Genomic DNA, 21418 nt, shown 5'->3' with positions numbered 1-21418 from the left:
CGCTGCTTGTAAAGCACTCATTCTGGACATTCTTTATTCTGTGATAAACTCCAACAATTGATCGCCAGTTCTTACAATTTGCATACTGTTTGTCTAACTGTAACTGTCTCGTATTACTTTCGTCATTTAGCATGACTCATGCCAAAAGTGCATGAGGAATGTGAAATCTTCGAGACATCCCAATTCTTTTGACCTTGATTCCAATGTCTTTGAATTTTGGATCATCTAGAATATGTGTTTTTTTTACCGACAAGTTAGCTGATTGGGATCTCATCTGGTCATGATGCAGTGGCGTCGGGTGCCTTGGAGGGGCCTTGTAAAACTAGATGGGGGGCCCAAGTGTAATATAATAAATGTAAGGTAAAGATTTCCCACAAAAGACAAAAAAATGCTCGTGTAAAATAAATAGGACAGTGACTTAATCTATTATTTATAATATTTCTTCCTAACTTTTAAGCGCATAGGGAAGCAACGTTTGTTTTTTTTGTAACGGGAAGCACAACATTAAATGAGATTGTAGAGCCTACATTTTACTAATTTTTGGCTTTCACACGTAAAGTGCCCGGTACTGCGGGTCCCCGTATCTATATCTATATTAATGTTATAAAGCTGATGAGTTTGTTTGTTTGGTTGAACGCGCTAATCTCAGGAAATACTGGTCCGATTCGAAAAATTCTTTCAGTGTTAGATAGCCTGATTATATTTTATCCCCGTATTTTCACAGGCACGGGAACTGCGCGGGCGAAACCGTGGAGCGTTGGCTAGTTCCATATAAAACTCTACCTATCTCTCACCTGAAGATGATCATATGAAGCGTCTATCTGCAAATATCTTAACCTTCTATAAGTAAAAAGTAAAACTTAGTAATTAATTTGTCGAAAAGTGCCACCTGTCGGCGACTGTCATCGCGTCCTAATTACAACATCTGCGTTATCTCCACTCATCTATTTTTGGCGCTTTTCAACAAGTCGCTCTATCTCGAGACTTTACGGTTTACAGCCAATTTGTGTACGCGCAGATAAGGGACCGGTTATTAAAACATACTTTGTAGCGGTTTCTAAAAAACGAAAGTGCCCTTGAATAGCAATGATCGGACTATTATTAGCGCGTTGCAGGGCCAAGCCTCTATTGGTAGAGGAATATACTGCCTCATTTAATTATTTAATTTATTTATTTATTTATTTGGTCCACCAGTGACTGTCGCAGCATTTACACAAATACAATCTAAAAAAACACAAACACAAGGCTCTGCACAATCAAATGAAGGTAGACACGGCATGCACATTTCCGTAATATTAAAATAAGTTGACGATTACATTAAATAAGTTTACATAAGAAAAAAAAATACATTTTACAGTAACAAGAAAAGGAAACATTTTACAACTACTATTTAAATATACTATATAATACAAAAAATAAAATGGAATTGGTAAAAACAAAAAGGAAAATTAGTTTAGCAAATCTAGCAAAACTAACCCGCGATATGTCCTTGGTGAGTCTTTATGGATATCTATAGACCGACTAAGTGCGTTATATAATTTACATAGCCTGGGCATAGTAGAATAGGCGCCAAAAACAGTTCTAGTGCCTAAATGCCTATTTAAGTAGACCCTTTGCCCATTATATCACCCACTGTGTCTCACTCACTACTGCAAATGCGTTGCCTATTCTGATGCTTAATTCTGTCTATTCTTGCGCCCCCGAGAGTATACGCCCTGTGCCTGGGCACCGGTGGCACCGCCCTATTTACACCACTGCTCATTGGTCATTGGTTTGCTGGTTCAGCTACATACAATGTATTCCAGGGTTCTAATGCCGGGTTAGGGCAAGAATAGAAAATACGTTATTGGGATTTTCGCCTGAAGTTGGGAAGTTGACGGGATTGGTATACCCCCTTGTCTTGGAGAGCACGAAAAGCCGTCGGCCTCTCGTGAACTATAATATCTCCTGCGTTAATGGTTAATCTCACCATAAGATTGGCTACCGTGGCCAAAAAAATTTGATTAAGTAACTATCACTATCAGGATTCCCACCGGACTAAAGAGTGAGTGAAAAGAGTATACTATAATTATCTTCTGCGTATACAGTTAATCTCAATGTGAAATTCGGTCGGGGGGTTATTATGTTTGTATTGGCGATTTTCTTATGTGTTAAATCTTCAATACGTCATTAGCCCACGTTATATCTCCTGCGTTAATGGTTAATCTGACCATGAGATTGGCCACCTGACCATTTGTTGGCCATAAAAAAAACAAATCGGGAGCATATTTAAATCCACCACGCAGCTTCAATGAAGATTGGCGGGGTTATTGTCATGATATTTGATTATGTAACTATCACTATTTTAAGAAATTAAATATCACGTGTCTCAAACGGTGAAGGAAAACGTCGTGAGGAAACCTGCACACCAGAGAATTTATTAATTCTCAGCGTGTGTGAAGTCTGCCAATCACACAAGTCTGTGTGAAGTGCATTGAGCCAGCGTGGTGGACTATTGGCCTAACCCCTCTCATTCTGAGAGGAGACTCGAGCTGCTGAGCCGAATATGGGTTGATAGCACTATCAGGATTCCCACCGGACTTTAAGAGTGAGAAAAAAGAGTTTGCACCTGTGCACTATAATATCTCCTGCGTATAAATCTATAAATATATAAATCTCCATGTGAAATTCAGTCGGGGGGTTATTATGTTTGTATTGGCAATTTTCTTACGTGTTAAATCTTCAATGGTACTACGTCATCAGCCCACGTTATATCTCCTGCGTTAATGGTTAATTTGACCATGAGATTGGCCACCGTGGCAAAAAAAAAACAAATCGGGAGCATATTTAAATCCATCAAACAGCTTAAATAAGGATTGGCGGGGTTATTGTCGTGATATTTGATTATGTAACTATCACTATCAGGATTTCCAACGGACTTTAAGAGTGAGAAAAAAGAGATTGCATCTGTGCACTATAATATCTCCTGCGTGTATGGTTAATCTCAATGTATATGTTTATCTATATTTATATATGTCTTACTAATGTATGTATGTATTATTAGTATGTAAAGTGTATGTAGTTTATTTAATATTTATTATATCACTATCCGTTTTCTATTACTTGATTCTTACATTGCGGGTTGTCTGTAGGAGATCGCTATTAGCGATAAGACCGCCTTTGATGGACTTGCCAATGCACAACTTTAAGAAATGTGTTAAAAAACATTTACTTAGTCGAGGTTACTACACTATTGATGAGTTCCTTAACGACAAAGGTGCTTGGAGGCCATTGGATCAGCTTCCACCTTTACACAGGAAATAAAACTATAAGAAATTGTAATTTAATTGTTATCAAATGTAAATTGTAATACTGTATGACTTTTTCAAAAGAGCAACTGTTGAGTTTCTTGCCGGTATCTTCTCAGCAGAACCTGCCTTCAGAACCGGTGGTAGAATCTTTACAAATAGTCAACTGACGTGTCAAAAGTGCTTGTAAACTGAGCCTACTTGAAATAAATGAATTTTGAATTTTGAATTTGAATTTTGTGCATATTTTGTTACTTGATGAATATTGTTTTATATTTTCATGTGCAGTAAAGAATATATCTATATATCTATCTCTATGTGAAATTCAGGTGGGGGGTTATTATGTTTGTATTGGCGATTTTCTTACGTGTTAAATCTTCAATGGTACTACGTCACCAGCCCACGTAAACTCAACAATCACAGCTGGCTTGACGCGTCGCATTCTCTAGGGACGATTGTACGTATATGTATATTTGTTGCTGGCTACAATGTAGGAATTACAATTAGAGTGATTGTTCTACTAAATGCTTGTCATTTTGCACCTGTTATTTGCGGCCATGAGGAAAGTGTACTTTGCAGTCACAGAGTAACCAGAGTGAGTACCAGCAACGTGCTGAAGCCAGTGTAACCCATTGAAAAAAAAGCGCGCGTCTCCTTGACAACCGCATATACAAACTTTTTTCATAATTTGTATTTCATTTAACACTAACAACAATTACGTAAATAAATATAATAATCAATAAATACCAATAAAAATACTCCATCTTATTTCTTTAGTTTTTGTAAACAAACATAAGACGCCATTTTCTTGAATAATATTGAAAATTACTGATGCGACGGTTCGTGTCGTACTGACTCGAGAATGTATTGCTTTTGAATTTTGTATTTAGAACGGCTATGACTCCGTCGTACGCTCAATCTGTTTATTATTGATTAATCTGTGTTTGCAGTACTTTAAGTAGTGCTCATCCAGTGGCGTAGCGTGGAGGGCCATGGATCAAAATTAGTTTCAGGCACTAGTTTAGGCCTTGATTCGGGTAAAGATTTCTCACAATAGTAACAAAAATATATTTATTGTACAGTATTTTAAGTCGATATTTGCGCACCAACCACTTCTCTTTGTAAACGTGAACTCCTTATAATAACGGTTGCCTGGAAGATATCACTTTAGAGATAAGGCCGCCGTTACACCATTGTTTGTATTTTACTTGGTTTGTTTTTGTAAAATTTTGTTATTTTGTTTTTGGTGTAATAAAGTGTTTTATTATTATTAAAAATACTTGCACTAAAATAAAATAATTAATATTTATTGATTATAATTCATAATTGTTTATTACTGAAAAAATCTTTTTCACTACTCTAGCTCAAAAAGACTGTCATATTACCACTCCACAGCGGGGCTAAACAAGCATTTTAGCCTCTAGGGGCTAAAGTAATTTTGTTTTCTTAATTCTAGTCTGTTACGAGTACTAGCCAAGTACTAGCCTACTACAAAACGAAAGAGGTTTTATTCGAAACTAGAATCATTATAAGTAGGGCCCTGATTGTTTTGAAAAAAAAAATAAAAAACTTTAAATTGGAATGAAATGCAGCGTTCTTGTCTGTGGAATGCATTCATTTATTTATTTAATTTTTATTGAGTTGCGAATAGAGCGAAATTTGAAGACATGGGACATCCTTTACGGTGTAATACCTTTGCTTTTTTCTCATGTGAAAAAAATAAAATTAAAAAGCGAGAATTTAAAAAACAATTGGCGTAAATAATACACACTTGATTTTTTTCAGAAATTAATTGTAAATTTGTGACCGTAACTTACAAATTTTTCAACATTAATTGTTATTGTTGTCTTCATCTAGTGAGAATTTTGATCCTGATTTGGAGATGGATGAAATGTTTCAATCTGTTACCATCAAAGTCCAGACGCATTTACTTAAATACTTACCTACGAAAAATTTAATAAGTGAGGAAAACAACAACGAATGGATTCACTTACGAAAGGAGTTTTTTAAACTGTTATCTCCCACGTTTCTCTCTGTTTCTCTCTGTTTCCCTCACATACTCATATGTGTTACCGGGTAAATCATCTCCCTTAATATCCAAAATTGTAGACTTTGTACATTTAATTTTCAATCAAAATAAATCATTGAATATTGAACTAAACTATTTTATTTTCTCGCAATCGTAGTGAAAAGCAGAGTGTAACACGTGGGGCTAAACCCATTATAAACTCGGTTTCTATTTAGGCGGCCCTCGCCTACGTCTCGGGCCCTAAAAATACCTCGTATATAATGGGTCTTTTTAGCTCCTTGTATAACAATCTACTATATACGTCATTTTTTCTCAAGTTAACGCGTACCCTTGAAAAAATCTCTATTTAGCCTTAAATATTTAGTTTGTAAATCTAAAGCCGTATCCCGTAATATAGCCTGAGTCAGTGCCCGATTACTAAACAATACATCGGCATCTTGATGCGCATTTGACTAGTGATGTGTAAGTTTGGAAGATGCTACTGTAACTGTACTAAAAACAATACTCGATTATGTACTGCTTCATTGCGTCATCAACTAATTATTAATTGCTTTCTTTAGTCATTTTACGAATAATCTACATACCTAGCTAGTTAATAAATTGATAAAATAAAGAAACGAATGGGTTATGTATTTGCACTTTTTGTCATTCTATACTTACTTAATCTTTGACTGTAATTTCACCTAATTTTAAGTGTATAACGTTAAAGAAACTGCAGTTATATTACTCAGAATTTGACCTCAATGACTAATATTTGTAAACATAATGATGGTTCCGTCTAAAAATCAAGGAAATTAGCATAAAACGGTACGCGTCCGATCGTGTGACCTTATTTTTGTAATGTTTTTAAACGTAATTAAGGAACTCATTTATAAATGCCACATAAGTATTTTAGGAATACAAAATATATTTGTAAACATTTTAAAGGCCTTGGGATAATTTTGTCGCATTCATTTTAATACATTTTTAGCTATTTGTAGTTTGTATGGAATAGTAGTGACGATTAAAAGTAATGATACTGTAAGTAAAGTTATTATAGAAAATCGTCATGACTATGTTGTTTTGTATTTTGCTAATATGCTCTATATATGTATTATATGTATTCAGTATTGTAAATACTACTTATGTCGTCATCAACCCATATTCGGCTCACTGCTGAGCTCGAGTCTCCTCTCAATGAGAGGGGTTAGGCCAATAGTCCACCACGCTGGCCCAATGCGGACTGGCAGACTTCACACACGCAGAGAATTAAGATAATTCTCTGGTATGCAGGTTTCCTCACGATGTTTTCCTTCACCGATCGAGACACGTGATATTTAATTTCTTAAAATGCACACAACTGAAAAGTTGGAGGTGCATGCCACGGACCAGATTCGAACCCACACCCTCCGGAATCGGAGGCAAAGGTCGTATCCACTGGGCTATCACGGCTCGCATATTATACACGTATCGCATATTATTAACTATTTATTTATATCTACGTTGTGTTTACCGTTTAGGAGATTCTTTAAAACAGTTTGTGCAGTGTATTTTTAAAAGATTCATTATCAACCCATATTCGGCTCACTGCTGAGCTCGTCTCCTCTAAGAATGAGAGGGGTTAGGCCAATAGTCTACCACGCTGGCCCAATGCGGATTGGCAGACTTCACATACGAGAATTAAGAAAAGTCTCTGGTATGCAGGTTTTCTCGCGAATTTTTTCCTTCACCGTTTGAGACACGTGATATTTAATTTCTTAAAATGAAATATCACGTGTCTCAAACGGTGGCAAAATAATTTCTGAAAAGTTGGAGTCATACCCTGGACCGGACTCGAACCCACACCCTCCGGAATCGGAGGCATAGGTCCACTGGGCTATCACGGCTATGATTTCAAGATATTACCGTCACCTTTTCACCATCGCACTGCAAGATACCGGGTATGTTTCCATACCTATGTCATTGACTTACTTAGAACTTTACAAAGCGATTTACTTCTAACTTTGACTTCAGTTAATAATAATTAATATACGTAATCTAAATTTCACGAAACAATAGATCAGAGTTTTGTTCAGATCTCCACAAACAATAGCCATCTTCTTTATTTATGGAAATTCTTTCGAGTTATAACGAGCCATAGACAATCCTATTTCAATAAGACAAATGGCCGTCCCATCCCTAAACCAGGCGATGAGTCACTCGCAAAGAACGCGATTGGACCGTAGTTTGAATGGACGCACCAATTTAGAATGACTACGAATTTGCGATGCATCTCACGGCGCGGGATCATGCGCCCACGTTTCAGAATAATTACTACAAACATAATTCACATGACATTGGCATGAGTGCGCATTTATTATTTTATTTAATTGTGCCACAAATAGAATTTTCAATTAATTCTTTGAATGCGCTGTTCCTACACCATATGTCATAATAATCAGAGCTTAGCACTAGAGTTATGCTGCCGGGTTAAGCCTAAAAGGCCAATTGTTCAATAATCAGTGCCCGGTTCTTTAAAATTTGATTATTATTGTCATAGTCACTGCTAGCAGACGTTTTACATTTAACTGAAGTGCCTGCGATTTCAAAATAACTTGGTTTTTCATCTGCAAATAGTTATTTACGCGATACTAAAACACAAACAAACTTTTCAAACCTTATAGTCTGGCTGTTGGTCCGGGATTGCGCCGATTTCAATAGGACTCTCACTGTAAGATAGGTGGTAATTGAGCACTACTTTTTATCCACTGTTCCCACGGGATTTGTGAAAAACCAAATTTCACGCGGTTGAAAATTGCTATTGTTTATAAAATATTTATTACCGAAATCTGAAAAGTACGTAAAACATAAGGATTTATTTTATTGTCTAGGTAATTACTTATGTTCCAGTAATCATAAGTGTATTTGGTAAATATAGAAATCTTATGTATTCCTCGATTTCCAAGAACCTGCATCTCTATTAATAAAGCTTGACAAATAATGATGCGGTTTCCCAAATATGAACGCAGCATAATAATAGATGACGGAAACGCTGCCGCGGATTCTTGGCCGGCACAACAATCATCTATTAAAGTGGATTTATATTTAGTACTGGTTACATTATTTTCAGGAACAAGTTAATTATTTGTGACACCGTAAGGTACGTGACTAATTGTCACCTACCGGATTTGAGATCACGACTTGGCTCATTGATTTAGGATAGGTCTCCTGCTCGATGGAGAGAGACTTATTGCCTATCTTACTACTATATAGTACTAGGTTCGTACTGATTACCATTATCATTATATGACTACTTTAACAGCCATCTAGCAAATGGGATATGGAGCTCAGACCCACCATGCTGTTTCGTTACGAGTGTCGGACTTAGGGATGATAATATTAAATTAACGACCACTATCAGCAGGCTAATTCACTATCTTTGAGGTATACGAAATTGGGATTCTATGTGTCAGCCTCCATGGCGCAGTGGTATGCGCGGTGGATTTACAAAACGGAGGTCCTGGGTTCGATCCCCGGCTGGGCAGATTGAGATTTTCTTAGTTAGTCCAGGTCTGGCTGGTTGGAGGCTTTGGCCGTGGCTAGTTACCACCCTACCGGCAAAGACGTACCGCCAAGCGATTTAGCGTTCCGGTACGATGCCGTGTAGAAACCAAAAGGGGTGTGGATTTTCATCCTCCTCCTAACAAGTTAGCCCGCTTCCATCTTAGACTGCATCATCACGTACCACCAGGTGAGAAGTCAAGGGCTAACTTGTAAAGAATAAAAAAAAACAAAGGTCAACCGATATCATAGAGTATGTAAACGACATTTTGATGGTTATTTTAATAGGTAGATAATAAAGACCAAAATAGTGAATAGGCCAGCTGATGTTAATGATAATGAGTGGAACCAATAGCTTAACGTGCTCTCTAAATTATGAGGGTGTCACGAATAACTCCGACCTAAGAATTTTTACTGAATATATTTTCTAAGTAGAACAAAAAGCTCAGTAGGTATGCTACTTAAAACACGTTACGTTACGTATGCAGCGAGCTTTATTCCGGTCCCATAATAATCATCGAACGGATCTTAAATTGACTTTAAATAATACCGACAATGGAATTTTAAACAGCAATGCATGAATGTTTATTTAGATCCACAAAATGGTATGTATGTAAATGTTGAGTAACTCATGCATAATATTCCTTATTCTGTGACTAACCACACTGACATGTATTCAGTGGCGGATTTAGGCTTTGGGCCCTAGGGCCCGAAGTACCAGCCGCCCCTTTCTTAGCATCCATCATATTAGAGATCATAATTTCAAGAATTTATTTAATTGCTTTTCATTTAAATCAATTGTCACTGCAGTAAGTACAAAAATAGATCGAGGAAAATACCAAATCTTTGCAGATGGTTTATTCAACTGACTGATATTTTTCAGAAGAATGTCTATTCTTCTTTTCATCAATGTCATCTGTTAAGTTAAGAAATAATACTCGATTTATTGTAATAGGATAGTTGACTAATTTCAAATTTAATATAAGCAACATTAATTTCGTATAGTACAAGGAATAAGGGTCCGAAATATATAGATATCAATGAATAAAAGTTAAGGAATTGTTACAATAATATTTAAAAATTATTTTTCTTATATATTCATGTCTCAAAAATATAACATTTTTCAATCTAGTAAAACGCTAATGAACGATTTAAGACCCATATAAAAATAACTAAATAGTCAACTAGGCTATCGGAGAGATTTGGTTACTTTTCCCTATTCTCTCATTTTTGGTCTCTACTGGGCCTTATGTTAAATCCGCCACTGCATGTATTCTCGTAAGAATCTGCCGCCAAAGAGAGTTAAGTGTATGCCACTTTGTCCCACAATCTCAGTATTCTCATGACATTTAAATGGTCGAACCGAATGTTTTTATTCCTAATCTCAATGGTTCTGTGGACGCATTGAATATTCTTAATTGCGATTAGTTGGCTGGACGCATAAGTTTGCTCTTTGTAGAGTCAACTTGAAATGTGCCGCCCTGTACTATCCATAGACATGAATAGGGTTTTGAAAGTTGTTGTAGGTTAAATATCTACTACTTATTTATTACCACAATATGTTACCACTATTTGTTTTTCACCAATGGGCTTTTCATTGCCGAAAGAGTTTTTTACGTTATCAGCAAGCAAGACCCATATTCCCATGAGAATGGGAATACGCGGGTGAAAGCGTTTGTCGAACCCTAAAAGTAAGTACTTACTCATCACAAAAAAAACTGCTTGATGAACAAAGACGTTTGGCAGAGAGGTAGTTTATTATTAGTATAAGTATTATTAGTATATATAATACATCTAATAAGAACAGATTTTACGACAGGGCCGGATTACAGATTCTTAAATATTCTTGCAAGTTTAAGGTAGGTACCAATTAGAAAACGATTTCCACTTCCGCTAGTCTATACTAATATTATAAAGAGGAAAGATTTGATTACTTGTTTGTTTGCATTAAATAGGCTACGAAACTATTGAAACGATTTTGAAAATTTTTGAAAATTGGGAAGCTACACTATCCCCGAATGCTACAGACTATATTTTATTCCCGTATTCCTATTGGAACGGTAACTACGCGGGTAATAAATAAATATCATCTGATTACTCACAGTTCTAGAACGACGCACATATATTTTCCCCAATCGTAAGCATCATACAACTGGATAAGCCTCGGATGTTGCAGCCGTCTCATGACGTCGACCTCACGTTCCACATTCCGCCTTTCATCCCTCCGGTTCACGGAAACCAGCTTAGCTGCTAGCTCCAAGCCCGTGGACTTCTCTCGGCAGAGGTATACTGTGCCGAATTTGCCCCTGTGGAAAGAATTTGATTAATATTTCAAAGTACATATATCTAACTAGCAGACTAGCGGAGCTGTGATAATAATAATAATCGTTTATTTCTTAGTCGTCGTCATCAACCCATATTCGGCTCACTGCTGAGCTCGAGTCTCCTCTCAGAATGAGAGGGGTTAGGCCAATAGTCTACCACGCTGGCCCAATGCGGATTGGCAGACTTCACACACGCAGAGAATTAAGATAATTCTCTGGTATGCAGGTTTCCTCACGATGTTTTCCTTCACCGACACGTGATATTAATTTTCTTAAAATGCACACAACTGAAAAGTTGGAGGTGCATGCCCCGGATCGGATTCGAACCCACACCGTCCGAAATCGGAAGCAGGGGTCATATCCACTGGGCTATCACGGCTTTTTCTTAGTAATATACAGTTTTAACAAATAGGGGCTGAAACCTCCTTGTAGGTATATAATAACCCGTGTTAGGAGGCCTCGCTCTTCTATAACAGAGGTATTAAAATTACTAAATTAACAAATAGTTTTTCTTAACTATTACTCACAGTTATCACAAATGTGTGTGCGTGAGTGTGATGTGTGTGTGCGCATGTGAGTATGTAAATGAATGTGTGTGTGTGTGTGTGCGTGAGTGTGCATGTGGATGTGTGTATGCAAGTGAGTGTAAAGGTGTATTAAAATTATGTCTACGTCAATTTGAGTTTATTTAATAATAGTGATTCTGTTTCTTCATAACTTTTTGGTTTTAGCCAGTTTGTAAGTGTAATTTTTATTTCGTGAAACTCAGGTGGGTAAATATTAAGCTTTTCGTTAATTTTATTATACAGGTTTACTGTGACAGCCCAGTGGATATGACCTCTGCCTCCGATTCCGGAGGGTATGGGTTCGAATTCGGTCGAGGGCATGCACCTCCAACTTTTTCAGTTGTGTGCATTTTAAGAAATTAAATATCATGCGTCTCAAACGGTGAAGGAAAAACATCGTGAGGAAACCTGCATACCAGAGAATTTTCATAATTCTCTGCGTGTGTGAAGTCTGCCAATCCTCATTGGGCCAGCGTGGCGGACTATTTGCCTAACCCCTCTCATTCTGAGGGGAGACTCGAGCTCAGCAGTGAGCCGAATATGGGTTGATAATGATGAACTAGCGGACGCCCGCGATTTCTTCCGCGTGGAATTCTTTTTTTCACAAATCCCTCGGGAACCATGGATTTTTCCGGGATGAAAAGTAACCTTTGTGTTAATCCAGATTATAATTTATCTCTACTTCAAATTTCAGCTGATTCGGTTCACCGAAAGAGAATATTGATGAATCGAGAGTGTAATTAATAGTTCTTCAAAGTTTTAAATTTTTTCCTTAAGTTTTTTAAAATTCAGACCAATTGAATATATATGTTCTGAATTAGTTTATATTAAAGAAAAATAGCGGTGTTACTAGCCCTAGCCTAGTCGATTTTAATATTGTCTTGGCAAAACTTTCTTTTATGTTTGAGCCAATATGTGAGCATAAGGCAACTGACATTGTTGGCGCAGAGAAGACCGATACTGATTGGAGTTTGTTTATTATGCAAGTACGGGTAGGTACATCGAAGCATATAATAGGTAGGTATTTTATTTGCCAGAACTATGAATAGGTTCTTATACTAAGCCAGGAACTTTACTTAATATAAACATGGAATAAGTGTCTGAAATACTATATCGATATTAAATAAGTAATAGAAGCTAAGGATTTCTTAAAAAAACTTAATTTAGAAATCATGTACTTAGGTATTTTTTAAAATTTTCCAAAAGTCAAAAGCTCTGTCCATTCATTTTGTGACGTCACAATTTTACTTGATGATCTAAACGTCAAAGTTGTTGATGTTGATGATGATGATGATGATGATGATGATGATAGAATTAGCAAAATATCGAGGGTAGAGAAGTATAAAACAAAATTTATTTTGGTTGAGAAATTTATAACACAAGATAATTAATTTGGTATGTATTTTCTACTAAAAGATATGAAGGAATGAAAAAGAAAAGAATTAAAACAAGTACATAAATATCAGGATCTTAAATTTTTTCGAAAATTTAGACAAGAATGAGTCTTATTCGTGCAGTAGCTTTGTTATAGTTCTTGAGGAAGTACTAGAACTATATTCGGCATTAGAAGTTCAAACAAAAGTACGGTCTTCTATAAGACTAGTTAGGAAGTCAACCCAAGACAAGAATGCATAAAATATATCGCAGCAAAGCATATTCCAAATTCAGTTAATCATGTAAAAGTTGAGTATCCTCTACATCAGGGTTACTCAAATAACTAATGGGGGAACCCCCCCCCCCAAAGAAAAAATAAGACTGTTGAAGAAAATAAGGTTTTTATTTGAATGAAAGGAAAATGTGATGGGTGACCTTGTTTTTGGCGCAAATGGATTCAATGTTAGGAGTAACTTTTGGACAATTTTAACCTTGATTCTGACTCGGTATCAGTTATCAAGCCACCATTACGTAAATCTTGTCGCGAACCCGCTGCCGTCAAATGGCGAACCCCTAGCGATTCGCGTACCCCACTTTGAGAAACCCTGCTCTACATGATTATAGTATGCGCGTTATCATCTGAGTCGTCCGGTCATAAAAGTCAAAAAAGATAGGAATGTGCAGCGCGCCTACCTGCGCACCCTAATTATCGATAAACGGCTACCTGCGCACGTGCTAATGATGAGTCAATAATGATTTGGACGATTCTGATTGGTCGGTTTCTAATGTAATTGCATTGCGTATTTTTTTTGCTATAAATGTGTTTACTGCAATTAAATAAATACATTCATGTGTTACTCGTTGCGCACTATGGATACTTTATTTTCTAACGTTGATCTGAAGAAATTACATGGCGATATTAGCCCTCAAGCTCGAACACTGATTCACAACGTATTCCTGTTTCTCAATGAATTGAAAAGTGATCCGAATAAAGTGGCTTCTCTAAATTTCAACAAACCACGTGAAATGGCCGCATTTGTTTGTGGTGTGAGCAGAGCGACAGTGGACCGAATCAAGACGGAAGTATCACAATCAGGCAGTACCTGTATACCAAGAACAAATTTTAAGAAACCACAAACCGTCACTAATATTGACGATTTTGATAAAAGTGTGTTGAAGCGAACTGTAGCTTCATTTTATGAGATCTCAGTTATAATTGTCGATAACGCAAGCTATCATTCGATACAGTTGGAAAAGATACCCACAAGAAACACGAGGAAAGCTGAAATTCAAGAATGGTTGACAAAGAAAAAGATTCCATATTCCAGCAACGAAATTATTGAAGAATTAATAAGAAAAGTAAAAGCCAGTAACCCGCAGAAGGTCTACGCTTTAGACCATCTGGCAAATGAACGAGGTCATGAAGTAATAAGGCTCCCTCCATATCACTGTCAATATAACCCAATAGAATTAATTTGGGCACAAGTAAAGGGAGAAGTTGCGAAGAATAATAATACCTTCAAGATAGCAGATGTCGAAAATCACCTCCACCGAGCCATAGAAAATGTCACACGAGAAGACTGGGCCAAATGTGTTAGGCATGCCGAAGAACTTCAAAACAAAGATTTACAAAAAGCTCTAATTAGAGATCACGCGCCGCTTATAATAAATTTGGCAGAAGACGAAGATTCTGATGATGAAGACTCAGATGAAGATTAATTTTATTTAGTTAATAATTATATAATATGAAATATGTATTATATTAAATCAAATATTGTTAATTTTTTTAATTTTGTGAACAAGATACGATAATAAACTTTACTTATCGATAATATGTCTTTCATTGTTACACCCTTCACTAGACGGCTCCATAAGACCCATAAGTGCAAGCGAGATAGATATAGAGAAATGATTTATGGCCCTAAGACTCAGTTGTTAACGCGCGTACTATAACAGAATGGAATGCGTTCCCAGAGTGCCAGAGACTTGTAGATAAAAGTAATAACAAATAGATACCTATTATAACGTGTGACGGTGAGTGTAGCAAGCAATACAATACAATAGGTGACTCACCTGCCGATCTCCGATAGCATATCGTAGAAGTCGTTAACATCTGTATTTCTTTTGATTGTGACATCGCGGATTGAAAAAGGTGGCTCGATCTCTGTAACAAAAAAGATAATTTTAAATATAGTACAAGAGCCGAACACAGGATTGTAGGATTCACTCGAGCACGGTAGATGAACATAATGAAAGGTATCTTATATGTTGTTCAGAACCTCCAGCAAGTATTAGCCCTTGATCAGGTGGGTATTCAGGGCAACCCAATAAAAATACTGAACCAGCACGTAATAAAGTGAGGTGTGTTATTTAATAGGTAATAATGTACATTTCCAAAATTTTGACAATTTGATGCGCAGCATGGAGGTTTACAAACAATGATAATTTTATACAATAGATCGGTTATGTCCCTAAAAATTACCGCAAAAAGTGATCCGAATAATAGGCTACAAAACTAAGCGCACACATGCACAATTTTGTCTTTAATTCCATTATTTATTTGTGAATATATAGTTTTTACACGTCCTGACCACAACTAACATTGAGATGTGGAAATTTTCTCTTTTGAGCGCCTCATTTTTCATGACCTTGTAACACATCTAACAGTATTTAACATCATTGGTTACAAAGATGCAAAATAAAACTGTTGTATTCTGTGTGTATGCTGTTCATGAGTAACGAGCATGGTATTTTTTTATTTGAAAGAAATTCTAGAATAACAAAAAATATATTTTCTTACAATTTCTACAAGTCGTCTTTAAAATATTTATCTTCCCCACCGCTGAAAGCAGAAATAAATAACCATTTTTTATTCCTCCTGTCACCTAATCTACCAAAATTCACTTCGATCTTCGAATAATCTCTTGACGTTTAAGGAAATCCACATTTAGCAACGTGGGTGCCGATACCAATAGTATGACTACCATGTAATGAGTAACGTATGAATAATATTATGTCTACATACTTTTTTAGGCAACTTAGCGTGACTGTAAAAAACCGAGATCGTAAAGGACGTGTCGCCTAAAAAGCTCAAGACACTAGACAATGTATAAAACCGTTCTAACTGTACTTGTTAATTTTTTCGTTGCTGGGTCATATATGACGAATTTAGATAGATAGATAGATAGATAGATAGATAGATAGATAGATATACTTTATTTGCACACCACAAAGACAAATACAAGTGAAATAAAAACAAATTAGGAAGAGAGCAGCATACAAAAGGCGGCCTTATCGCTAAGTAGCGATTTCTTCCAGGCAATCTTCGGTTTAGGAAAACTTAAGAACATCAGCAGAATTTATGAGATAACAAACATTAAAAAAAACAGAACCTTTCTTCCTTCCTTCTTTTTTGAAGTCGGTTAAAAATGCATGTATCAGATAATGATTATTCTTCACACTTACTTATTTCCTTGAATTTTTCCAATGTTTTGATTTAGCTATTCTGCTAAATCAAAACATTGGAAATGCGGATTATACTCGTATTATATAGATACTAGCGGACGCCCGCGGCTTCGCCCGCGTGGAATTTTTTACAAATCCCTCGGGTATCATGGATTTTTCCGGGATAAAAAGTAGCCTATGTGTTAATCCATGCTATAATATATCTCAAAACCAAATTTTAGACAATTCGGTTCAGTAGTCGAGGCGTGAAAGAGTAACAAACATTCATATCATCAAAATTATCAGTTTACGCAAATCTCGGGAAACCATGGATTTTTTCGGGATAAAAAGTAGCCTATGTGTTAATCCAGAGTAAATTTTATTTCCATCCCAAATTTCAGCCAAATCGCTTCAGTAGTAGCGGCGTTAAAGAGTAATAAACATCCACACATCCATACAAACTTTCCCGTTTTTATTATTAGTAGCATGTTACGACTGTTTATGACTAACATCGTTGCAATACAAGTAATAAACTGATAACAGACAAATAGATTATCAAAAGCAACTGTAGTCCGAAGGTTACTCAAGGCCGTTTTAGATAACAACCCTATAATATGAAATTACATAGAATATTTATAAAACAGATATTTCTATATTGGATAGAAGCAGGCGTTACTTTGCGGAAGTTCATCATGATTATATAATGATTTATTTATTTTGCTATCATCCGCGAAAATTCGGCGAACCCATGCGACAACGTCACCCAGGTCCGACAAAATACTCTCTACGTACGTTTCACCCCGAAACCGGAGCATCCTCAGGAGATGTTGACTCTACAACGTGCAATTTGCACCTTTGTGACTTTGACCTGGGTGACGTTGTCGCATGGGTTCGCCGAATTTTCGCGGATGATAGCAATATAAATAAATCATTATATAAACAGATATTTCTGTTTTTTTGCTGGATTCCTGCATCATATTGGAATGCTTATTTGCTTGGTACTGCATCATTGCTGGTAGAGTGGTAACTAATGAAGGCTGAAGGTTTAGAACAACCTAAATTGGTCTGATCGGAAATCTAATTTCAAATCTAAACCAACTAGGCAACTTAACCACCTGTAAGCTATGGTATTACCAATATATTTGCTAGATGCTATGTGGTATTGCCGGTAGAGTGGTAACTACTAAGGCCGAAGTACTACCAGACCAGTTGATCTGTACTTAAAATCTAAACCAACCACTTTTTGACGCAGTGGTATGCGCGATGTATTTACAACACGGAGGTCCGGGGTTAGATCCCGGCTGGGCCGATTGAGGTTTTCTCAATTGCCTGGCATTGAGGTCTGGGTATCGCCAATTCAGTCTTCCGGTACGATGTCGTGTAGAAACCGAAAGGAATGTGGATTTCATCCTATTCATACCAAGTTAGTCCGCTTCCATCTTAGATAGCATCATCACTTAACATCAGGTGATTATGTAGTCAAGGGCTAACTTGTAGAAAATAAAAAATAAAAACACTAGTAAACCATGGAATTACCAAAAATAAATTAACGAGGAAGTTCACGACTGAAATGTTTCGCACTACTTTAAATAAAGAATACACATTCAGCACGTTTTCTTTTTAAAACAAAGATCCTTATCTCGCTTCCTTTTAAAAACGGAAACTCGATAGTTCCTGTTGCCGATAGCACACAAGTTAAATAACAAAACCATCGCGCGAGACGACGAAAGATGAAAGTAAAAGAATCAGATAGCTCCACTTCCGTCGCACTTTTTCTCGATGCAATTGACATTTTAAAAGTTAATTAAGATGGAACATTGATGTATCAAAGTTTAGATAAGCAGTCTTAGCCTGATTTGTAATCTACCGTATTATTAATTGTTTACATCATCACCTCAACGCAGTAAAAACTGAAACGATTGACGGAACTGAAAAATTACATTTCGTGTTTATTCTGAGAAAATATTCAAGCATGTAATACAATAAAATGGCGGTTTGGTGTAAATGTAATGGCATGGAGCTGAACCCAGCCAAATGCTCTTTTATAAGTTTCACGCGAAAACGTACTTTGTTTGATGCCAGATACGCAATCAACAATAGCTACCTACGAAGAGTGGATTACATCCGAGATTTGGGAATAACCTTTGACACCAAACTACGTTTTAACTACCACGTTGACACAATTTGTAGATCTGCGCGCAAAATGCTAGGATTCATCATTAGAAACTCTAAGCCTTTTAAAAAACTAGAAACTAAAAAGCTTCTGTTTAAAAGCCTCGTCAGAAGTAAACTCGAGTACGGGACAGTAATTTGGAATCCTTCATACCAAATCCACAAAGATCGCCTAGAAAGCATCCAGAGACGTTTTACACGCATCCTCTCTGGACCAAATATTAGAGCATCCTACTCTACTCGTCTTACAAAATTCAAATTGATTTCGTTGTCAGACAGGCGTAAGATGCATGACATTATGTTTCTATACAAGCTTATAAATGGGACCATAGACGACGCAGAGTTGCTAGGCCAGGTCACTTTCAACATTCCTCGTCGTATGCCTCGGTACCCGATCCATACCTTTCGACAAAAACACTACAAAACAAACCTTGGCAACCACTCAGTTTTACCCCGGATTTGTAAACTCTACAGGGAATTCATTGCCAAAAATAAGTCCATTGACTTACACAGTGACAAGTTGCATCTTTTCAAATCCAAAATTTTAAAAACTTTTCTTAAGAGCTCCGTTCAATAATTCGATCTGTAATTTTCTCATCATAAGTTGTGACTTAAAAATACCTAATTTATGTTTTTATTATTTTACCAATGTATAATTAATTAATTAAGCCTTACTGTTATAATTGTAATTTTTATTCATAATTTGTAAGATGTATAATTGTAATTCTCTCATAATCATTCTTCATTTTATAAACATGTAATTCTCTCTCCACTTATAATTTTAAAATTTTAAAGTTCTCGTTTAAATTTTTTCTTTTGGTTTTTGTCAAAATGTGTAAATTCAAATTTATATTTTGTTTTTTTCTTTCTATTTGTCAATTTAAATTTCTATTATTCGTACGACCTATACTTTTTGCATGCTGTGGCTACCTATAAGTAAAATTATATGTGTTATGCTACCCTTATTTGTAAAATATTTTGTATGTGTTCATATAATTTTGTTGGTGGTCCAAATAAATAAATAAATAAATAAATAAATAAATAAATAAATAAATAAATAAATAAATAAATAAATAAACAAATAAAATTAAAATGCCAGTTAATAACTTTAAATAGTTTAAAAAACTAAAAAACACGCTTTTAGCATGCACTAAATATTACAAATATTGGATTTAAGTCACGTGATTTTTTTCGTATTCCTGACAGCAAAGTCTTTAATTTAATATCCTTATCATGGGGGTGGATTTCAAACAACCAGACCGCCATCTTGGGGAGGCTGCCATATTGGATTTGTAATGACGTTTCTTAGCTAGTCATGTATTGTCATCAGAACTCAGAGCGTGTGCAAAATTTCATCCTAATCTAAAACCGGGAAGTGGGTCAAATTAAGATTTTGTTACATACTTACATAGTCACAATTGAAGCTAATATAAAGCATCTAAAAAGCATTCAGATACCTACTTGAGAAATATTATCATCAATTAAAAGTAATAAAAAAAATAAGTTTTTAATATTTTTTTCAAAATTTCTTCACCATTCGAACCATTTCACCGCGACTTATTTGGTGACAGAAGAGGCTGGCACATTTTTTGCGCAAAGGCTTTTTGCAAAAAAATCAGCATAGCTGTCCAGCACGGAAATTCAGCCAGTATTCTTGCCACCATTCCTTGGGCATGATTTGTAAAGTTATTCGGATAAGTTATAAACATAATATTACTTGTATTATGAATTTGTTAGGTACATCCAACGATTTTAGTATAAAATCTTTGAGTATATCAGTGTTTCAGAACCCAAACCTCTCGGGTACCAAAAAACTAGATGATCGGGTTTTAGAAAGTGGTTTCCTATTTCACCTTCATTGGAAAAGTGGTAAGTATGTGCGGCATGGATGGTCTGACTAAGAAATAGTATTAGTCATTTTGAAAATCCTCAGTAGTGCGCAAAATTGGGAACCATATTATGTTTTCTGTGATGTGGTTATGATCTCATTTGACAGTGATGACAGAAACATTATTACTATAAGCCCTCTAAACCTCTATGGAACAGTAGTTCCATAGAGGTTTAGAGGGTGGAATATTACAAAAATTATGACTATAAGTCATAATTCTTGTAAGTCATAATTCGTGTGTCATAAGTCTTGTAGTGCGAATCAAGAACGAAGGCCATAAAACGATATAATTGTCCAAAAGATATCGATTACGTAAGACAGCATATTATTGCAGTGGACATTGCTATGGGAAACGAATGAAAATTTTTCTCAGCACAATCGTCGCAATTAATTCTGTACAATACCGATAGAGAGGTAACCTTTGGGCGTTGCTCTAGCATTTGTAATTTAGTGTTAGTTAGTTTTTTTTAATTGTGCAGGTGTCAGCATCGCCTGAAAGGGCCCGAAGGCAGAAGCAGAAGAAATGGGCGGAACGATTCTCTAAGGACTCTGCTCTGAGACCCGGACCTCGGTTTAGTGGGCCGTTCTGAAAAGATGTTTTGATCACTAGGATCGTGAGTTAAAATCCCACGTCCGGGTGACGTCAGATATCGGGGACCTCGTCTTCGCTGGCGAAGACTGTGTGTGTTTGTATTGCCTGGGAAGCGTTGTTGGTCGTTATGTCTTCGTCAGGATCGTAAAGGTCGTTTTCCAGGCGTGACTTTCACTTTGAAAGCAAGCTGATATTTGGCTCAGTCATCTCATAAATGGGAGCA

The 21418-nt window shown here is 36.2% G+C and overlaps 1 protein-coding gene across 1 annotated transcript in view; it reads right to left on the bottom strand.

Annotated features, from left to right (window-relative positions):
- The window catches only part of LOC112049152 (myosin light chain kinase, smooth muscle), a 66839-nt gene that overhangs the window by 18007 nt on the left and 27414 nt on the right, over positions 1-21418 (bottom strand). The window contains exons 3-4 of the mRNA XM_024086951.2: positions 15173-15263; positions 10938-11141 (exon numbers count right to left, since the gene is read on the bottom strand). Coding sequence (XP_023942719.1) covers positions 10938-11141; positions 15173-15263 — 295 coding nt within the window. The remainder of the gene's footprint in view (positions 1-10937; positions 11142-15172; positions 15264-21418) is intronic.

This window comes from Bicyclus anynana, chromosome 23 (genome assembly GCF_947172395.1).
Source record: "Bicyclus anynana chromosome 23, ilBicAnyn1.1, whole genome shotgun sequence".
Classification (NCBI taxonomy): domain Eukaryota; kingdom Metazoa; phylum Arthropoda; class Insecta; order Lepidoptera; family Nymphalidae; genus Bicyclus; species Bicyclus anynana.
This window is presented reverse-complemented; position numbering and strand designations above follow the sequence as displayed.